The sequence below is a fragment of the Gopherus flavomarginatus genome, chromosome 10, assembly GCF_025201925.1.
Source record: "Gopherus flavomarginatus isolate rGopFla2 chromosome 10, rGopFla2.mat.asm, whole genome shotgun sequence".
Taxonomy (NCBI): Eukaryota; Metazoa; Chordata; order Testudines; family Testudinidae; genus Gopherus; species Gopherus flavomarginatus.
In genome coordinates, this window is record NC_066626.1 from 31,042,073 (window position 1) to 31,064,582 (window position 22,510).

The window sequence follows — 22,510 nt, forward strand, 5'->3', positions numbered from 1 at the left end:
ATTTTGTAAAGGAGTTAGGTCCCCAACGCCTCCTGATCCCCTTAGGTTCCTGAAAATCCCAGCTTCAGCACCTTGTATTCCACACATAAACCAATTTGTAGTTGGTTCATATCATGGAGTGCTGGTGTAATGAGTCCCAACATGGAGACCTGTTTAATAAGCAGGGTATTATGACAGCTTCATACTACCTAAATAATATTATTAAGAATTCTGTGTGTGTTACATTTGCTGTTATATTTAATTAATTCATGAAGTTGACCATGGATCAATTAGATCTTTGCATTAATCACTAGAGATTGCATACAAGTGTCAACATGCAAATGCTCTTTAGCTCTATTTCAGTTATGCATTTATTTGATCACTATGTGTCAGGAATACATATTTAAAAAATATAAAAATCTTTCCAGCATCCCTTCCACTTTCACTACTGTAATAGTTCAATTGACACAACAGAGCTCAGCTAACAGCATTACTTTATTTAACACTCAACACTATATCTCATCAGAGAAAGAACAGAGCAAAATTGAAACTCAATTCCCATAGGATTAGCAACCCTTATCTGATTTCACATGAGTGTCCACAGTGGAGATGGTCCTGAACAGGAAAAAATAGCTCATTTTACATCTTTTCAGCCTTCCAAAGTTCAAGAGTGTTTGGATCTGGAGGTTAATTTTGACCCACTGTTGACCAGCCTGAGTGGTATGTCACTATAGATACAGTAGAAGGCATTCTCTCCTGATAAGATACTTTTGTCGTCTGTTGGTGTGAGAATGTCTGTAACATACCACATTGTGTGAGGATAAGCAGGGAGAAAATGTGTTGTAGTAAGATCTCTTAGAAAAAATGCAAATTTAAATACTTACCTCCAATAAATAACCTATTAAGAGGGGAGCTAGCCTCAAATAAGTATTTAACATTCATGTATATCTTTAAAGTGTTAGGTTGTAGATATTCAGTAACTCTAAACATTCACTTCTAAGTAAATGCAGTAGCAGTATTAGTGGATAATATCTTTATACCTTCCTCTGTGGAACTAAATTGAATGTACTTAGATTGCTACTTGGTAAACCAGGCAAGGAAGTTTAATGTCACAGTATGCATCATATGTCAGTAATAATGTTGGAGAAGGCAGTTAAAGTTCATAAATACTGTTATTCATTAATAGTCTGCTATCTGAGCTATTTTTGTTACTGTACCCTGCAGGGGCAAAAAGGAGAGCCTGGAGTGGTGCCAATTGTAAGTTAATTTCTTCTTCGTTTATCAGTGCTTTTTGGAAGTATACATGTCTCATGCTGTAATTTAGGAGAGTTAAGAAAATTAATCACCCATATAACAGAATTGTAGCACTTATCCAATGAAAATATGTAAATTATTTAACACCAGCAACTGCCACAACAAGATTTTTAATAGTTGCATTTAGTTGTGAGGAATAAAATTAAGTCTACGGAGAATTTATTCCTAAAATATAACCAACAGGAGTTTTTGATAGCTAATATTTCATATGTGCCATTGAAACCTGTCAACTGTAATTTTTGAAAAAAAATTCTGCAGAATTAAACCTTTACGTAGTGAGTTTCTTCTTCATAGTTGGAATCTGTGTGTACTGTAATGGGCAATAGATTGATATTAGAAGGGTCTAGAACTCGTAAGTAGAGCTGGTAAACAAAATCAGCAGTTTCTTGATTGAGAACTATTTGTTTTTGACATTTTTTATTTTTTAAAAATGCTCAAAATTCAGAATTCAAAATATTTTTTAAATAATTGTGTGACAGTTGCAACGTTCTGTCAGTTATTTACTTTTCTCCTCCCCGTCCCCCAGAAGAAAACTATGGGGAAAGGGAAAAACATTAGAGAAAGTGAGAATAATCCAGTTTCTCTCACATTTACTTTTTCCTCCTGGAAAACGTTGACAATATGATTTTTTGTAAAAAGAGAAAAAGTGGTGGAAAAACACTTTTAAAAACTCTTTTTAATGGAAAAGTGAAAAAAAAGTTAAAAAGAGAGAGAAAGTAACACCCTCACTTTTTAAAATCTTTATTCACACTTTTCTAGTAGAAAAAAGTCAGCATAAAATTATCATCATACTTCCAAAGTCCTTGTTATGTACTGAAAGGTACTGAAATTTAAAAGGGGTTACAAAATCCTAAAAGTTGTCAGGTAGCTTAATTTACTGTACAGATCTTCATCGTTCAGTGAGCAGTTTTCCTTACAGTAGCCATGACAAATGCATTCCTAGTGTTTTGTGAAAGTTTTAGCTCATGTCTTCTCTTTGTTTAGGTTACAGGAATACGAGGTCGCCCAGGACCATCAGTAAGTAGTGTCTGAGCTCCTGTTCTTCTGATTATATTATTTCCAGTCTCTTCAATTTCCATTGTTCTTACTGTGAAAATGACTGTAATGCCTGATGGGTGAGGCAGGATAGGGGGAAGTCCAGAGCAGTAGTCAAGTGTGTGCAGGTGGTTGGGCAGCCAGGAGGTTCACTGGTATCAGAGGCAGTGGCCTGAGTTCTCTCAGGGGTCGGTAGCCGGGAGAGCCAATCCATGGGGCTGGGTCAGTGGACTGTGGAGGCAAAGTCAGGTGATGCGACAAGGCAAGAAAGTCAAGTCATTACTCCCGGGGGACTTCTGCGCCACTGCGCGTGCGTATATTTAATGAGCCCTGCAGATTTCTATTTTTTTGCGCAGAAGAAAGCTTCTGCCAAAATGTTGCTGCAGTTCCACCTTTTCCACACCAGACGGCGCTGTGGTGCAAGAACATCAAGCCACTTGCAGTAGAAAATAACTTCTGCAGTTCTGCCCTTTGCACCCCAGAGGGCGATGTGGTGATAGCTCCCCGTGGGGGGGGTGGTGAGGTGGGAAGCGAGAGCTGCCTTGGCAGCACTTCTCAGGCCAGGTCAGGAGATAGGGTCTGGGGGAGGACAGGCTAGGGCAGGGGCTGAATGGGAGTGGAGGCACAGGGACAGGTGGGCGCGGGGGGGGGTGAGGGCACAGAGACACATGGGGATGGGGGAGGGGTACAGGGGGAGGGGTACAGGGACACATAGGGACAGGGGCTGGAGGAGGGCACAGAGAAAGATGGAGATGAGGGAGGAGTGCAGAGCTACAGAGGGACAGAGAGTGGCTAGGTAAGGGCACAGACACAGGTGAGGACAGGGGCAAATATGCCTGACTGAATGGGAGAGGCTAGGGGGTCAGCCAGAGTCTGCATGGGGGAAGCTCCCTAATAATCCCTCCCTACCACCCCTCAAAATCTGTTCCATACTTTTCCCATCCATACCCAACCACCCTCCAAGTTCACACCCAGGCTCCTTCCCAGCAATTTCTTCTCTCTCCCTCAGCTCCTCAATTACCCTGACACCCCCCGCCCCAAGCCTTTGCACTGCTTCTGAGGGATGCCAGAAATACGGTTCTGTATTGTAGTTTAAATGAATTATTACTCAGAGTTCTGTATTAATATGCCTAGTAAGGAATCTAATTGTCAAAAAACATTTCCTGAATCTTTTTTGTTGTTTGTATTGTTACAGACTTACTTACTGACAGGTATTTTGAAATAAATGTCCAAAAATAATTGAAACTGATGTGATTATACTGTGTTATTTTGACAATTAAAATTTTGCAGAATTTTAAAATATTTTGTCCATAATTTTTAATTTTTTGGCACAGAATTCCTCCGGGAGTAATGACAATCATGCAAAGCAGCAAGGCAAGGAGTCTAGGCAGCAACCAGCAGGCAATGGGCTGTTGCTCAGGCAGCTTCCCCTTCCTATTGGGGCTGTTATATTGTCCAGGTACCCAGTGAGAGTGCTGTCTGTCCAACCAATCAGAGGCCTCAGGCATGGCTACTGTCTGTCTGTAGGCCTTTAGCACTAAGGCTGTTGGTCAGGGGTAGCAATTTGGTGCAGTGGCTAAAGATGCTGCTTAGGAATCTAGCATGCCTCGGTTCAATATCAGCATCCTGGCAGTAACTATTAACTGACTGCTCTGTGGGCAAGGATTGTCTTTCTAATCTGTGTTTGTACCACACCTTTCCAAAAGGGGTCCTGGTGCATGACTGGGAATCTTATGCACTACAATAATACAAATAATAAATATTAATTAATAAATAATAATAAAGGGGCAAACCTTGTCTGAGCTTCCATGGTTGTGGAGGGTCCTGTCTTCAATGTAACTGCTATGACTCCGCTAAGCAGGGAAGGAGCAGGACTGGGGACCCTGTGCTGGTGTTTAAACCCATTAGTATGCTGCAGAGAACAGCTCATTGAAGGCTAACTGAGATACAGCATGCAGAGGTGGGTTGAGAAGGGAGAGAAATGAGGCAGAGTCCTGTGGGTCCAACAACCAGTGAACCTCCTGGTACTGTATGTCGGAAGCTGTAATAGAAGCCACATATTGTCTGCTACAAGTATGGGACCTGGTGGGGATGGAAGGTTGCATTTTTCACCCTCCTATGCAGGAATTGGTACAGGCCAGGGGTAGGATATGCTCATCCATGAAAGCCATAAATATTGAAAGAGGAGTGTGAGAGGGCACTAATCTTCAGGGGCCATATAGTCCTTCTGTTAGGTAGCCTACAACGGTGGTTTTCCACCTGTGGTTCATGGACCTCTGATGGTCTGCAGACTATGTCTTAGATTTCCAAAGGAGTCCATACCTCCATTTGAAATTTTGTAGGAGTCTACAAGTGAAAAAAAGGTAGAAAACAACTAGCCTATAACAATAAGATGTAAGAAGCAGCTCACAAGGGAATGAGTTACATACAGCCAGGAATTCTGATATACTGCCCCGAGATCCAATGAACGTGGCAGCAGGAGTTATGAAGCCACAGAAAAGAGAGCATGAAAAAATAAATTAAGGACATGGACACAGGAACCCAGACAATGCTAAATACTCCCTCTGGGAATGGAAATGAATCAGACATATAAGAGAGAGACAAATAAAGCAGCCCTAAGCTGCTATAAAATCTTTGGCAGAATGCAGTTGTTCTGCAGAGCATGCACAATGACATCAGGAAAGGACAGCAGTGGTCTTGAGATCATAGGACAGAAGAAAAGGATGGAGCACATAAGAAATGGAAAGCAGGTTGCTAGGGGATTTCTGGCACTAAAACAAATGGACAGTGCCATAGCACCTATGTGAGTGGTTTTGGCCACCAGGTGTGCCTTGTGGATACTGAACCCATTGACCTATTTGTAGGGATTGATGCCCAATTCCACCCTTCTATATGTGCATGTGTCTGCTGAGATTCAGGGCATCAGGGCCTGTCCTAGTATCCTTTGGAGAATCCTTTGTTCTTCAGTGTGAACCGTGTCCTTAAGGATTCATTTCTTCCTTATTTTCCAGATCTGCATCTAGCACTTCTCTGTAATGCTTCTTGCATCATTAAAGTTGCTGTCACCTCGTCTGGCCCAGGGCAGCTGTTCTGATCTCTTTTTTCTTTCCATCCTTTTTGGGTACTGCCTTCTGCTGCTGCTTTGTGATTATGTTTATACTTTTTTCCCTATTTGGTTGCTACTTTGGCTGCTGTGTGTGTGGCTTCTCCTATCATTTCCCTTCTCGTGTCCATCCTCTGGCGCTTGTTCATTTAGATGGGTATCCATTCCCAGGGAGAGGATTGCATGTATGCTGAACCCCTCTTTCTCTGTACCTTTTTAGGCTGAAATTTTCTTGCATGCACTCTTTCCTGCACTCCTTGGATGAAAGGGCCCTCAATCAAGATGCTCTTCAAGAGTAACACATTCACAACTAAAATGAATTTGTCTCTTCTTTTCCCCACCCCAGAAATAAATGAGAGATGTTGGGTGGAATTCCGCCCCCATTCAAGTCAATGGACTAGCAATAGAGCCAGGATTTTATCCCTTGGGTGTGATTTTCCATTGCCTTCCACCTTTCACCTGCACAAAGTGAGAGCAAAGTGGATGTAAAATGCTACCACCAGTATGACAGTGGAGAATTCTTTTTTGATAGAGGAGCCACTCTGGGGTCACTGCTTCTGGCCTCATGGCTAAAGTGCAGATCTGGTCAGATCTGCCTCAATGGTGCAGATCTGTGTTCTGGCACAGGGAATCTCTACTGAATTACACAGAGGACAAGCACCTCTTTTGTAGACTGCCCAAATCCTGTAACCTGACTGCAGTGGAATAGCACTAGTTCTACTACCTCTGGGGACCTATATGCTTGAGAAAAAATGGGGAGCATTTGAGGCTCTTTGTGATTTTCATGATATTGCTGTCCAACACCACTTTCCTGACTCTGTAAGAAGTGATTTGAAGTGAGTCCATCTTTTTAAAAAGCAAAAAATCCAAAGTACTGCCTCACATTGAGTGTATGCTTTCCTGAGAAGGGCTGTTTTTATAAAATTACTTTTTAATAATTATTTCATTTTACATTTTCAAAACTCTGTAAATCATTAGCTCAATGTATTTAATGATTTTATTTATTCCTTTAGGGACCTCCAGGTTCACAAGGACCAAGAGGAGAACGAGGACCTAAGGGGAGACCCGTAAGTTGCTAAATGCTGTTCCTACAAGTTCACTTAATCAGTATTCACATGCAGGGCTGACTTCAAAGTGCTAAATTGCTTTACATCTGCTCTAAGATTCAATGCCTTATAAACATTCCTGTTCCTTTCTACCTACCTCCCAAAACACAGATCACAAGGCCAGAGGATTTTATATCTACCAGTTCTCTGAATAGTTTGAAACATGAATTTTATCTTTGAAACAATTGACTAATGTCTAGAGGCATTGCCACTGACTAGTCATCATTTGCCAACACTTACCTAGAATGAGACATGAAGTATCTCATACCATTGTAAGGCAATTAAAGGTAAATATTGACTTTTTAATGGCGACAACATTGTATCAGAGGTGATGTTAACAGCTTTCTGCAGCCCCCATTGGCCTGGAGCGGTGAACTGCTGCCAGTGGGAGCCACAAATGTCCAAACCTGCGGATTCGTCAGGTAGACAAACCGGCCCAGCCCGCCAGGGGTTTTCCCTGAACAAGCAGCAGCCCTAGTTTGAGAAGCACTTGCTTAGAGTATTTCAAAATGGAAGAGAGGGCAGAACGTGGAAGTATGTCAGTGAATAGTATTATTAAGACTGCATTTCCGAAATAAATGCTTAATAAAGGAATTTCAGCATCTGCATGATTGGTATGAACCACAGAAAGGCTGAAAGGGAATGGTGGAGATATCAAAGGAGTTGAGGTTCTTTCAAGTGGGGTATAAAAAGGATCCTTTCAATCTCAGAATTCTCTTCTCTGCTCCATAATGTTCTAGCATGGAAACTTTGAAGTAGGATTATTCTTTATAATGGTAGAGTATTTCTACAACATGTTCCTTATTGAAACAAAACTACAGCAAAAATACAGGAGCTGCTTTAAACAGGTTTTTAGATTTTAAACAGCAACATTATTTCAATTTATCTTGGATACTCTCTCCTCCTTTAATACAGAGGAAGTTCTCATTGACTGCCTGTGTCCTTGACCAAAGGCCAGACCTCTGAGACCCATAAGAATACTTTACTCCTTTCCACCCCCACTCCTCCCCCCCCAAAATTTTGAGCCTGCTTTTGGAAAAGGGGGCCTCCATGCTAATGCTGACTTTTTATTTCCTTATGGACCTGCATTTAAGGAAAACAAAAAACATTTAGATGTAAATGAAGTAGCAATATATTTTTCTACCTTTATTTTAGGCATCAGATTATTTGTTAATCATATAATGTGATGAAATGCCACTTGGTGGATGAGTTTAGCAGCTGTAGGTTTATAAAATACATTGCATTGTGGGAGGAGGAGTTTTGAAATAGGAAGCAATGTAGCTGTCTGTTTAGCAGCAGCAACCTTTGTTTCCGCAATCTGCCTCCTGGGATTGAACAGTTACTTCTTTGAATTCAAACATTATTGTTCTTAGTTTTTACAAGCAATGTTTTTACATGATTGAAAATAAACTAAATCTTGTTCAGAGAGCTCTAGTTTCACTTAGTATACTGGTACTGTAGGTGTTAATTATATTACTGTCTTAATAGTATGATAAACTGTGGTTTGAAACTGTTTTACTGTGGACTACTTTCTTTCACTATAATTTCAAAGGCAAAACTTTGATCTTTTGTTTTCTGAGTAACAAATTACCACAGTATTATTGTATTTGCAGTGAACTGTGTGCATGTTCAAAGGATGCCACCTTGTGGCCTAGCTAGATTATCTCTTACTTAAAATCTACCCATGTTTGCTGAGTTACTAAAAGATGTACAGAGACAAACAAAATGGTTTTACAAAACTAAAACATTCAATATGAGCTACCTCCAGCTGGTTAGTTGTCCTCTCCAAATAAATATAAACACACAATTTGCTAGTTTTCATTCCACAGTGTTGATGTCGCAGCTGATGAATTTTTGGAGGTTAAAAAAATGCTTCACATTATATTTTTTCCTACCACAAAGTATGTGTCTAAAGGGATGTTTTGGTATAAAGCTAGTGCATTGCTGCCCTCAAACTCCATTTAGCGTGGAGGGTTCAGTGCTTGTGGGCCAGTCAAAACAAAATAAAACATCTGGAGACAACGAATAAATACTATTGGCCATGATTTTCAAACATGACTGGTAATTTTGGGTGCCTCTATTTTTTGGGTGCTCAACCTGAGACATTTTAAAGAGGCTTGATTCTCAAGTGGCAGGCGCTCCTCACCTACCTTAAATCAGGCTGCTTTAAGGTATCTCAAGTTGGACATCAATTGTCATTTTAGAAAAGCTTGTCACATTGTTCATTGGCACACGTATCTTCCTTCCAATGGGTTGATTCTGTCTTTTTCATTCCAGAACAAAGAAAAGAAAATTGAACAACACTTTGTTCCTGTTTTTAGATTGTAAGATGTTTGAGGCTGGCATTATGTCTACCTCTGTTTGTTTAAGACCTACTATAATGGGGCCCAATATTGTCTGGGGCCTGTGGGTCCTACTGTAATTTACATATTAAATAATAATGCAGGATTTCTGAGGAGACTCTAGTAGTCTTACTATCTGTGCGCATCCATCCTACAGGGATGGGCTCATTCTAGTCCAGAGGTGGGCAAACTTTTTGGCCTGAGGGCCACATCGGGGTTGCAAAACGGTATGGAGGGCTGGGTAGGGAAGGCTGTGCCTCCTCAAACAGACTGGTCCCCACCCCCTATCTGCCCCTCTCAGATCCCACAACCCATGCAGCCCCCTCTGCTCCTTTTCCCCTGACCACCCCCTTTCCAACCCCTCCCCTCACTTCCTGTCCACCCCCCCAGGACCCAACTCCCTAATCGTCCTCTGCTCCCTGTCCACTGATTGTCTCCCAGGACCTCCTACCCCTTATCCAACCCCACCGCTCCCCGTCCCCTTACCATGCTGCTCAGAGCAACAGGACTGGCCTATTGGAAAGCCTGGGAGGTGGGTGGGTGCAAGCTGCGCAGCCCTGCAGGAGTAGCGGGCCAGAGCGCTCCCCATGCAGCAGAGTGGCTGCGGGGTAGGGGGGATGGCAGGGGAGGAACCAGGGGTAGCTTCTCTGGCCAGGAGCTCAGGGGCCAGGCAGGACAGTCTCATGGGCCAGATGTGGCCCGCGGGCTGTAGTTTGCCCACTTCTGTTGTAGTCCATAGCTCCTGTCCAGTCAACAACTAGAACTGAAGTTCAGACAGCGTGTATGTGTATGATAAGGAAAAAGGCTGCTTTTCTCCCACATTGCTGGGATCACACGACTTCTGACTGAAAAAACTATATAACTGGAATTATGAAAGAAAGCATGAACTTGTCCCCTGAGAGTTTTGAGGAATTCTTTAGTAGCTGATATGGTAGACATAGGCTAGCCTAATGCAGTCCCCAACTCCCGGGGCACTCATTCCAATGCACAGCAAGCCCTCAGATGATTACAGTCCTTATCAAACAGAAATAAATGCAAGCCAGCTGGTTATAACGGTACAGCATGTGTTTGTAATGATGGCTCATTAAGGAAGACTTCATAAGTTTTATGGTTGCAGGCCCTTTATAGAGATTTAGCAAAGTTCAAAGGCTCATAAAATGTTTCCTTCACTATAATCAAACATTTCTCTCCATGTGTAGGTGGAAGTGAAAGTGGTGGTTGGAGCAAGCACTTCAAAGTATTTATTCATTTAAAAATGGATTTTTACATGTCCATGAAATATTTCTATTGATTTTTGGCTGTTTAACTCCACTAATGTCTTGCCAGCTGCTTCTTTATTTAGTTCTTCTTCTCATACAAGCTGGATGCACGGGAAAGGGGACAATATGGAATTCACTAGAATGTCCATGTGACTGTAGTCACTCAGAGAAGCTATGGGATAGATTCTGGTCTAATTTATGCCACTTCTAATCTGAGGTAACTCCTTAGCATCAATTAACCTAGTATTTTCACTGGTATAGATCACATTCTGAAGCCTGGTGTACAGTAGAAAATTAAGTCAGCTTAATTACATTGCTCAGGGGTGTGAAAAAGCAGTGTAGGTGAGCCAACCTAGACAGTGCTAGGCTAACAGAAGAATTCTTCTCTTTTGATCTAGCTACCACACCTCAGGGAGATGGATTACTTGTGCTGACAGGAGAAACCCTCCCGTCAGTGTAGGTAGTGTCTACACTGAAGCATTGCAGCGGCACAGTTGCTCTGCTCTAGCGTTTCAAGTTTAGGCAAGCTCTGTTCTTGTGTGTCATTTGTGCAGCAGATTCATGATATTTAGAGGTCTGTCTCTGATAGGAGGCTGCAAACATTCAGCTTCACTGAAATCTACTCTGTAATTCTTGCTACACTTACACTGTATGCAAGGTAAAGCATTTCTAAAGCCACAATAAACACCTTTTGGGAATGATATGAACTGATATGATATGAACTGTTCCTTGGCCCCTAAAAGAATATTTTTAAAAAAGACAGTCTAATTTATCTCCATAATTGATGGCTGCTGTTACTTCTAGACAGTGCTTCTTGTCTGAGGACCAGGAATGATCATGAGGATGGTCATGTCAGGTCAGACTAATGGTCCATCTAGCCCGGTATCCTGTCTTCTGATAGCGGCCAGTGCCAGATGCTTCAGAGGGAATAAGCAGAACAGAGCAATCATTAAGTGATCCATCCCCAGTTGTCCAGTCCCAGATTCTTGCAGTCAGAGGTTTAGGAATACCGAGCATGGGGATGCATCCCTGACAATCTTGGCTAATAGCCATTGATGGACTTATCTTCCATGAACTTATCTCATTCATTTTTGAACCTGGTTATATTTTCCACCTTCACAACATTCCATGGCAATGCGTTCCACAGGTTGACTGTGCATTGTATGAAGAAGTACTTCCTTTGTGTGTGTGTTTTAAATCTGCTGCCTATTAATTTCAATGTCTGACCCCTGGTTCTTGTGTTATGTGAGAGGTAAGTAATTCTTCCCTATTCACTTTCTTCACACCATTCATGATTTTATAAATCTCTTGTCACATCCCCTCCTTAGTTGTCTCTTTTCCAAGCTGAATGGTCCTAGTCTTATTAATTTCTCCTCATATGGAAGCTGTTTCATACTTGTAATCATTTCTGTAGCCCTTTTCTGTACATTTGTCAATTCTAATACATCTTTTTTGAGATGGAGCAACCAGAACTGCTGTCAGTATTCAAGGTGTTAGCATACCACAGATTAACATAATGGCATTATGATATTTTCTGACTTATTATCTATCCCTTTCCAAATAGTTCCTCTCATTCTGTTAACTTTTTTGACTGCCACTGCACACTGAGTAATGTTTTCAGAGAACTATGCACGATGACTCCAAGATGTCTTGAGTGGTAACAGCTAAATTAGACCTCACCATTTTGTTTGTATAGTTGGGATTATGTTTCCCAAGGTTCATTACTTTGCACTTATCAACACTGAATTTTATCTGCCATTTTATATAATTTTGTGAGATCCCTTTATAACTGTTTGCAGTCAGCTTTGGACTTAACTAGCTTGAGTAGTTATGGGGGTGATGTCTGCTTGAGGACCTTTTCAGCAGAAATATTACCATTCCCCTTGGGTTTAAGAACAGCTAGTCAAACGTTTGTAATTTCTAATGAAGCTCACTAATATATTTGGTATGTATCTGTACTAATTTCTGGTGACTTTCTTTCTAGGGTCCTCGTGGTCCTCAAGGGATTGATGGGGAACCTGGTATCCCTGGACAACCTGGTGATCCTGGACCCCCAGGACATCCAACTCACTCAGGACCAGATGGGAGGAATGCAGTAAGTTTTATAGATGCATAAGTATGGGACTGATGGACTTGGATCTAGCAATGTGCAAATGCCCCCAGTTCCCATTCACTACAGGATCTGACTTTCAGAGACACAAAACTGACCATCAAAAGATGACTTAGGGTTATGGTGTTGTGGATATGATTCCTATCCAGTCATTAATCTCTGCCACCCATTCTGATTAAAATGAATGATACCTGGGGCCATGGGTGAAGAAGCATAGTGAATGTGGTGCCAGCCGATGGTAAGTGATCAAATTTGCAGAGTGTCAGTGTGGCTGTGTTTTGTACATGCAGTAAATCAGGATTAAGTATTTACATATGTTGGTATTTATTTCAGCCTCTTCTAACTTTAAGTTTTCTAACCAGCACAGGTTTAATTAGTGAATAGATACTTTTTGTGAATAGTTAAGATGATTCTTGCTCTCAATTTCTGTTGCATCTCTGAGAGGATGGGGATATTAACCTACTACTTTCGTATGCTCATAGATAGTAGTCTTGGAAAAGACCATCAAGGTAATTTAATCCACTTCTCCTCTATACTAAATGGCTGGAGGAGGGGTGAGAGAATGAAATCTTTTCCCTTTAATTAAACTGAAACAAACGGATCACATAAGAAGCTAATGGGAAGGGTGGAAAGTATCTGTCAAAGATGCAAATAGTGGCAAAAAGAGGATTAGTGATTTGGAAGGGCTGACTTTGGAGGAAGGTCTGAAAGAATTTAGTATGTATATTTTAGCAGTTAAAAAAATCCCAATACAAAGTTCATTAGAGTCAATAGGAATCCTTCCATTCCAGTGGACTTTGGATCAAGGCCCAAGGGACTGAAGAGAAACAGTATGATGGTTCATGGAGGAATAAAGAGAAAGATGGGATGATTTAGCAAAGGAAAATTTAGGCTGGACAATGAGTCAATTTGTTATTAAGTTATTTAAAGTATGATGGAGCCACCTTCTTGGTTGCGCAGTGGATTCCCCTTCGCTGGAATTATTGAGACTAAAGCTTTTTGAAGCATTCAGGGATGTTCTGTAGGGAGCAATCCTGCACAGCATGGATGTGGATTAGGTGATCTGCAAGACATTTCTTTACCAAGATCCTAGGAAGTGTAGGATTGATTACGGGTTAACATGAAATAAAATTGTTCCTTTTCATATTTTGTAGATTACGTCATGTGTTGCTATTCTAAAGATATATTTCTTGATTCCCCACTGCATTACTGGCTTTATAGCACTGTAACTCTATTGAAATCAAGGGAGTTACGCTGATGACGGATGTAAAACTGGAGTAATGTAGTGGTGCATCAAGCACTGATAATGCTGGGCTGCACATTGGCTCATGATGTTGCTCTCAGGGACCCTAAACCCAGCTGATCCAGCCCTCGAAGGATCTCCCCAGCATTGTCTTTTGGTTGCTAAACCATCCATCTTTTGTGGCAGCTGGTCTAGAAAATGTAGTAGGAAGAGGCATGGCCAGAGCTCTCCTGCTTCTAAGAGAATCCTGGCTTGTGTAATGGCCCCATGGAAGGAATGGGACAGGGAAGCCTTCACGCACCTGGGCACTGTGATAGGGGACCAGTCAGACACTGTGTACCCATAGAGTCAGAGGAGTGCGAAGGACAATGAGTACTCCTCAGTCACAACTGAGGAGATGGCTCTAAATAAGCAAAATAAAAAGGTTTTGGTTTTTCAACCATATCAACAAGCACGTAGGCAAGAGAGGGATGCATGTTCATTGAAAACCCTCCCTGCTTTAATTAATTTGTTTTGTAGGCTGGCACAGGATCACAAGAACAGCAGATGCTCTTCAGCTTTGCTGACTAAGGGAAATACGGTCAAAGTAATTATTTAAGATGAAAGAAAAAATCAGCTAATTGTCCACTTACCTTCATATATTTCTAAATGTTAGGGACATTTATGTAAAAACAAAATAAAAAATGTGAGGCTCAGAAAATGCTGAAAAATGTCTGCAGACAAGATTAAGGTGGGTATAACTTAAAAGTCAGGGAAAAAGAAATTTATCTCATTTCAAGGAAAATCTTTCCTTTAATAATAATAAAAAATCTTTTTTGACTTAAAGTGCAGTATGGTTTGAAAAGCAATTGTGCAAATTGTGAGTTACCTAACTCAGCTGCTCTTTGAGGGCATGAGCCAACTTCTGTTTAAGTGAATGAAAAATTTTTTTTTAATGACGAAAATATTATTTTCCTCTTTAGCACTGCAGAGCCAGAATAAATAATGAAAAGTCAGTTGTGTAGTTTTCTGACTGTTGCATCATGAACACAATTGCCAGCTAAAATTGGGCTTCTCATTTTTACAGCCATTTGCAGCTCAGATGGCAGGATTGGATGAGAAATCTGGAATCAGTAGTCAAATGGGATTCATGCCCGGTGCAGTGGTGAGAACACATTGAGTACCTCTGTATGGTAAAACAGAGCTGAAGTAGAACATGTATGCAAGGAATGAATGAATAGCAAAGACATCCACCCAAGTGCCATATGCTCCCTTCATGTAAATGCACTTAACACTTTTCATTTCAAGCCAACATTTGATTCTCACCCAGGATCACAAGTGGTTTACTTGTTTGTTCCTATTGTTATATTAATATTGTTTATTGGTTTGTTGCAGTTTCCTTCCCTTACCTCTCCTTGTACTGGAAATGTAATATGGAACCCATCTGAAAACCAGGGGTTCTGTATTTAAGACAGAACATGAAACTTGCATGATACCAATTCTTTGTGACTCTGTCAAAATACAAATTCTGCTATCCTGTAGTATTCTCTTATTTCCCTAGTATTCCTAGAAGCCGGGTGAGAATTGCTTTCAAACAAAACAGTTATTGCTCTCAGAGTTGAGGTTTCAATTCAATAAGTTATTTTTCTTAAATTTCCCTCCTTTAATAGGAAAATTTCATGAAATTCTGAAAAAAATTATTGTGAAACTCGACCCTTTAAAAACAGTTGTTAAGATTTCACAGACCCAAAACACTACTGAGGCCCTCTCCCATACATTTAGTGTAGCAGGATAAGCACAGTACAGCACTGGTCCCACAGTTCTACTCATTTGAATAATGAGGCAGAGATTTGAGTTTGAATTAATTAAACATGATATTTGGCTACCTTGTACTTGACAAGTTTATTTCTGATTGTTTCATTTTTGTTGTAGAGTGAGGCAGGCCTCAAAGCCTCACAGGACCTAAGGCCTCACCGCACATTCCAAGCTTGTAGCATAACTAGGAGAGTTTCTTTCCTCCTACATTTAGTGACTCTACAGAGAAAAAGCAATTCAAGGTTTTCAACCCTTTCTGAATTACATGCGTCCCAATGTTCTGATTCTTCTTCGACTCCCTTCCTCTTCTTCCCTTCCCCTTTTGACTCCCTTCTGCACCTAACAGCCCAGTGTCCAATGAATATCAGCTCTTTATGCTTCCAGAGGCTTTGACCATAGAAGTGTTAGTTTGAAGGTCACCATCAGACATGCTCTTTCGCTTGGTTTACATGGTGAGATGATTTGATTTCATTTATTTTAAGCGATTTAACAAGCTCTTGTGTTTTTAATAGGGTCCAGTGGGTCCAAGAGGTCCGCAGGGTTTACAAGGACAACAAGTAAGTGATTTGTTCCATGGTGTTTTTCACAGATGTACACAAAAGGAATAAGAACAGACCAAGTGCATGATATCTAAAGGGTTCCTATAGGCCCTGTTTCTGGAAAGTGTCCTTCATCAAAGGTGTATGTCCTTTGCTAGTTAGGGATGTACTTAAGCATGTGGTTAAGTGCTTTCCTGATTTAAAGCCATAAAGATGAAGTGCACACAGAGAAATTCTGCCCTAAAAAAGTATCAACTGATCTTGTATTCTTATGTAATTCTATGAAACACAGTGGGCCAAATCTATCCCATTAACTTGGATGGAGTTACACCTGAGGTGTATTTGGCCTATAACTGTCTTTTTGTTAGATGCTTACAGTGATGATCCTTGCTAATTATACTGCTATTCAGAGATAGCATAATACCAGTAATGCATCTTTCTTAAAGTTTTCCCAAATTGTGTGCCTGTTTATAGAACGAGTAGCCTGCAATGTCTTAGCCTATCCCTAATTCTTACAAGGAATTAGGCAGGACAGTCCAAGCACTACATAATTAACACAAGTTGCCACCGAGCACTATACCCAGAGAATTACAACATAACCTCTTTCATTTCATTGCCATTTTTCAGTCTTATACCACAGGCATCTGGATACTCATGATCTTAGTTGCATGTGCAATTTCTGCTCAAGTCAGAATTTACTTTCTCATTTTTAAACTGATTCCAGTTATCAATGAAATAGCTTTGTTTCAAATTTACTGGCCAAATTCTGACATCCTTGTGAATTTTGAATACTACCTTACTCCTTCAATAGTTCCACTGGTTTGTGGCTCTCTGTTATTGTTCTATTGTGGTGAAGTGTTCATCCTGATATTTGACGTACAAAGGAGAAATCCGTTTAAAATAAATACTGCATTCTTCAGAGTTACCTTCTGCACCGAAAGTCAGGAATCTTGGTACCTACAGAAGTCCAGTGATGGTTTATCAGGCTTCAGAAGACAGTCACGTTAATCCAAAGAGATTAATTTGCTATCAGGTCCAGAAGAGGTCTTTTTACTCAACACATATTTTAATCTTAAATAATAGAAAATGTTGGCTATTAACTTTCTCTGGCTTCAGTATCAGCACTGGGCTAGCTTCAGATGGGGAAAAGATGTGCTGAGCTGCAAAATGTGCATGTGGCTCAGGACTTTTCCAAAGTTTGAGGGGATTAGGATGCAGAGTATTCATTTATTCCATTGTCATGACATGAGTTCGAATGTGGGTCCAAACTGTCTCAAGAACAGTCATTATTCCCATCTGGGTTGCTAATTGTGCCTGTATAATTTTTACTATTTGTAATAGTTTTCCAGACTACTAACTTTGGTTCTAATCTATTCTATATTTATCCTTTTTTGGGTCAATTTTAGGGTGGTGTTGGCCCCACAGGCCCGCCAGGTGAACCTGGGGAGCCAGGACCAATGGTAAGGTCAAATATATGTGCATCTTCCCAATGTAAAATTGCAGAGTGTACAGCAGAGACTATTCTAAATTCTCACTATACCATAGGCTCCTCTCTTGCTGCATGCACCAAAGGGACCATGTGACAAGGGCTGCAGTCAGGACTGGTGGTAATATTTTTCTGCTGGTTCACTAAGTTTTAATTGCTTTGAATGGCAGTAATGGGAGTTGTGGTGGATCACAACCTCAACAGGAATGATCAATGCAATGCTGTTGCAAAAAATGCAAATGTATTAACAGAGGCATAGCATGCAAGTCACAGGAGGTGATAGTACCGCTCTATTTGGCACTGGTCAGGCCTCATCTGGAGTATTGTGTCTGATTTTGGTCACCACTTGTATAGAGAGGATATAGAGAAACTAGAAAGGATCCAGAGACAAGTGACAAAGATGATCAATGGGATGGAAGACAAGCCATGTGAGCAAAGGCTGAAGGACCTGGGTATGTTTAGTTTGGGAAAGAGGAGATTAAGGGGGGCACATGATAGCGGTCTTCAACTACTGGAAAGGCTGCCATAAAAAAGATGGAGAAAAAATGTTCTCTCTTGCCACAGAGGGCAGGAGAAGGGGCAATGGGTTCAAATTACAGCATAGCAGATTTAGGTTAAATTTCAGGAATAACTTCCTAACTGTAAGAACAGTAGGACAATGAAATGAAATGTACTACCTAGGGAAGTCATGGAAGCTCCTTCAGTGGAGGTTTTCAAAAAGAGGCTGGATAGCCATCAGTCTTGGATGGTTTAGACCAGTGGTGGGCAACCTCGAGGCCCATCAAGGTAATTTGATTGCGGGCCGCGAGACATTTTGCTGACGTTGACCGTCTGCAGGCATGGCCCCCTGCAGCTCCCAGTGGCTGCGGTTTGCTGTTCCCGGCCAATGGGAGCTACAGAAAGTGGCAGGTTGCAGGAACATGCTGGCTGCTGCTTCACGCAGCTCTCATTGCCCACCACTGGTTTAAACACAACAAATCCTACATCTTGGCAGGGTGTTAGACTAGACGACCCTTGCAATCCCTTCTATTCCTATGATTCTAATGATTAACGCCTTTCATCCACTGATCTCAAAATATTTGAAGGTGAGTAAGCATTAGTATCCCTGCATGGCTGGTGGGGTGATTTAAACAAAGAATGATGGTCCCAAGGTCACACACCAGATCATGGGCAGAATCAGAACTAGAGCCCGGACTTCACGAACCCTGCTGTAATCACTAGCCCTCGCTGTCTGCCAAGAGAGTGGATACTGCTATTAGTTTCACCTGACTTCAATGTGTAAGGTCTCTAAAAGGCCCCTGCTCATGATCCTAACTACGATTTTGGAATAACTAAAATACACTTTCACCCTCATAGAATTCATCTCACTTTTTATTCAAAGCCTAGTGTCTCTTTCCTAGGGCATTGTGGAATAGAATGGTTGAGAAGGGATAAGAATTATGATGTTGCTGAAAATTAAATCTTCACTACTGTATGTTGTCTTTATAAAATGACCTTTCAGAATGAAATATATTTATTTTCTGGGAGACTGTTTTGTGGATTAATTACTGTATGATGTATTTAATTACTAGGGTCCAGCTGGTGCTCGGGGCCCCGAAGGACCTCCAGGCAAACCTGGTGAAGATGTACGATTTTTTTTGTTTTGTACCTTGTTTTACTTTTAATAAAACATGTAGGCTTCTCGTGTACAGTTGCTGGCCAGTGCAAGTGTGTGTTCTGATTATTTCTATCCATTTCATTTTCACTGTAACCTTGCTACTCACCTCCAGTGTCATAGCTACTAACTTCCTGCCAAAGACGACAAGACTTCTGTCTTGTCAACAATATCCCTTTTTTATCTTGTGGGGCCAGTGGTGAGCTATGCAAAGCACTTACTCCCCCACAGGGCTAAATGAAGCATCTTCCTAATGTTCCTTGCCCTGCTAGCCCTCAGCTTGAGATGCCTTGTTTGAAATCAAAGCCAGGATTCCCATGTAATAGTGAACCTGAGCCACTCCCTGCTCTCTCTCTCTTAAGAAAAGCTTTGGAGCACTATGGGCAGTTAAGGAGAAAAAAGGACCACAATAATGTTGATCTGGATCTTTGACATTATTTGTTGTTATTTTTAAACCATTTGATTTGTTCCTCAAGATTTAACCACATCTGAAAATGAAGGAATGCGATAACCATTAGTTATAATTGTGATGTGTTAGAGCAGGGCTGGGCAAACATTTTGGCTCGAAATCGGGGAATAGAAATTGTATGGTGGGCCATGAAGGCTCACAAAATTGGGATTGGGATGCCGGAGGGGGTGCAGGCTTTGGGGTGGAGCTGAGAAGTTTGGAGTGTAGGAGGATGCTCTGGCCTGGGATCGAGGGCCTCGGAGGGTGGGAGGGGGATCAGGGCTGGGGCAGAGGTGGGGGAAGGGGTGCGGGCTCTGGGGTCGGGCTGGGGATGAGAGGTTTGGGGTGCATGAGAATGCTTCGGGCTGGAATTGAGGGGTTTGGAGAGAGGGAGGGAGATCAGGGCTGGGGCAGGGGGTTGGGGCATGGGGAGAGGCTCAGGGGTGCAGGCGCTGAGCAGCGCTTACCTCAAATGTCTCCCAGAAGCAGTGGCATGTCCCTTCTCCAGCTCCTACGTGGAGGCGCAGCCAGGCAGCTTTGCTCGCTGCCCCATCTGCAGGCACCGTCCCTGCAACTCCCATTGGAGTGCGTAGGAGCCCGAAAGGGACCATGCTGGCTTGCAGGAGCTGCGTGGTGCGGTCTCTGACCCTGCGCCCCGGCCAGAGTGCCAGAGTGGAGCTGAGCCACTGGTGTGGCTTATGGGCCGGCTTCAAATAGCTGCGGGCCGTAGTTTGCCCACCCCTCTGTTAGAGTAACATATCCCTGTTTTGAGCAGGGGGTTGACTAGATGACCTCCAGAGGTCTCTTCCAACCCTAATTTGCTATGATTCTATAATCCCTCTGCCATTAATTTGTAACCTCCTACTACTAGGTGAAGGATTTTCTGGTAGCGCACATGTATCTGTGTTTGTAAAAGCATGACTGTTGCACTTAATTTTAACATGTGGTAAAGTTAAAAGTAAAAGTCAGTTAATGTTATGGAAATACATTCTATTTTGTGAAAACGTAATTAACTCCCTTAGTGGCAATTATACAGTACAAATAATTTGAGCAATAGGAATCTTAGGAAAGGATCAGCGCTTAATCCACTGAATACAATAGAGCCCAGACTCCTAAGAGGTCCGTTAGTTTCCTTCATAATGTATAATGTCACACCACCTCTGTCTAGAATTTTCCTTTTCCTGAATCCTTTTAGCTTCTTTAAGTCTAGCGCCCTGGATGCTTTATAACTAATTCATGCAAATAAAGGGTTGCTTGGTTGGTGGCTATGGCTAACTATAAACAATCCTCTTTAAAGTTCACTTGCTCAATTCTAGCCAGATTTCTTTCGCCTTCAAATTGCACAGAAAATGCTTTCATCGACTTATGCTTAATTATTCAGACTTTTGCACAGAGTCAAGAAAAGATACCAAGCCAAAGCCCAAACCACTGTAGGTTAATATTACCGCAGAAAATTTTTAGATCATGAACAAAGTTAAATTATCATTACAAAAGGTTACATTTTTACTAACCCAGAGCAAAACTATTCTGCAGCGCCATCTAGTGACATTGAAGTACACTTTTGACCCACTTTAAGCCCAATCCTCCAGAGTTTTTGTAAGAATTTTGTTACATTAATAAACGTAGCAATCAAGTTTATTACTGTAGTCAGCACAATTCAATAGATATTATAGAGCACGAGTGTAGTTAATTTATGTTACTGGAAAGAGAACAGATGAAGATGATTTGTTGAATGAGAACATGAAGTTTGGACAGAGAGATAATATGGTAACTTATTTTTGACTTTTTTATATCTTCACTTTTTTTGTTTTTTAGGGTGAGCCCGGAAGATCAGGACAACCAGGCGAGACTGGATTCCCAGGATCTACAGTAAGACCATGATAACTTATAGTTTAGCAGACATACTGTTTGTGGCATTAATAAATATATTTTTTTCTTTTTAGTAAAGTGGTGCAAAGTAGTGATAGTTACAATTTCAATACATTTGTAGTCAGTTTCCTAATGAACTAATACAATGCTATATTTTAGCAATGATTGTCTTGGGTTATCCCTGAGGGTTCTTTTACAGGCCCACAATGCCTCTAAAAGACTTCAAAGGAGACCAGATCTAAGATTGGGGTCAGTATACCTTCTTATAGACATATGTTCTTATTCATAGTCACCATCTCAGAGAACTGTAAAACTAAACGTAAAAATTATAAATGTATAACAGCTGTGCCAGGATGCTTGTACTAGAATGATGTCACGGATACAGAATCTCATCCCATGCAGCGAATAACGTTTTCATCTGCTGCCGTATGGCAAAATTCATCCTTGACAGCAATGAATTTACACCGTTGTTGAATATAATCAAACATTTCCCAGCATCTTGTGTAGTGATTTACACCAATGTGGGATAATGTGGTACCGGATCAGAATGATCACCACTTTGCACTGGTGTAAATAACAACTCAAGGTGTAAGGTAAGGGCAAACTGGATGCATAGTACACATTTGTGGCTTATTAGTCATGTGTTTGCTTGCCAGTTTAAGAGCTACTCCTGTTTAAAGATAATTTTTGTCTTTGTTCTCATATATAAAATCTGCTGCTAAGGCTGAATTCTCCTCCATGCTGCATTCATGTTCAATGGCAGGCAGTAGTGACAGGGGGAAAATCTGTATGTCATTTTCTACCTGAAAATTAAAGTACTCAATATCATCCTGAACATTTGAGTTTGAGATGCTTCTGCAAATATGTAGTTTTGTCAGAGGGAATTTCTATTTGCAAAAGTCTTATCCAAGCTGGGCACACATTTTAATATAATTTGCACCATTTATAAGTCTCTGATAATTTTGAAGTAGCTTTGTTAGAATGCATTTAAGGTTACAAGCAGGTTTGGTCACGTGGAGGAAGTTACATGGATTGTCCTACTCACATGGTATTTCTTTCGGTTCTTTGATTGGCTGTGTGTGCGCCACATATTTACCAGAGAAGGCATTTTTACTCAGTGTCTCAGAGGAGATGTTGGACCTGTTTAAACAAAACACAAAAGGAAAAAAAAGTCAGGAGAAAGCAGTCAAACTTCTCAATTGTCTGTGTTTGTCAGAGTTGAGCAGGCA

General features: G+C 41.2%; 1 protein-coding gene across 3 annotated transcripts in view; it reads left to right on the forward strand.

The window, feature by feature from the left end:
• The window catches only part of COL5A2 (collagen type V alpha 2 chain), a 330,967-nt gene that overhangs the window by 231,660 nt on the left and 76,797 nt on the right, over positions 1 to 22,510 (forward strand). For all 3 annotated transcript variants that reach the window (XM_050916331.1, XM_050916329.1, XM_050916330.1), the window contains 9 exons: positions 1,204 to 1,236; positions 2,278 to 2,310; positions 6,445 to 6,498; positions 12,123 to 12,233; positions 14,558 to 14,635; positions 15,798 to 15,842; positions 17,231 to 17,284; positions 18,882 to 18,935; positions 21,228 to 21,281. In XM_050916331.1, coding sequence (XP_050772288.1) covers positions 1,204 to 1,236; positions 2,278 to 2,310; positions 6,445 to 6,498; positions 12,123 to 12,233; positions 14,558 to 14,635; positions 15,798 to 15,842; positions 17,231 to 17,284; positions 18,882 to 18,935; positions 21,228 to 21,281 — 516 coding nt within the window. The remainder of the gene's footprint in view (positions 1 to 1,203; positions 1,237 to 2,277; positions 2,311 to 6,444; positions 6,499 to 12,122; positions 12,234 to 14,557; positions 14,636 to 15,797; positions 15,843 to 17,230; positions 17,285 to 18,881; positions 18,936 to 21,227; positions 21,282 to 22,510) is intronic.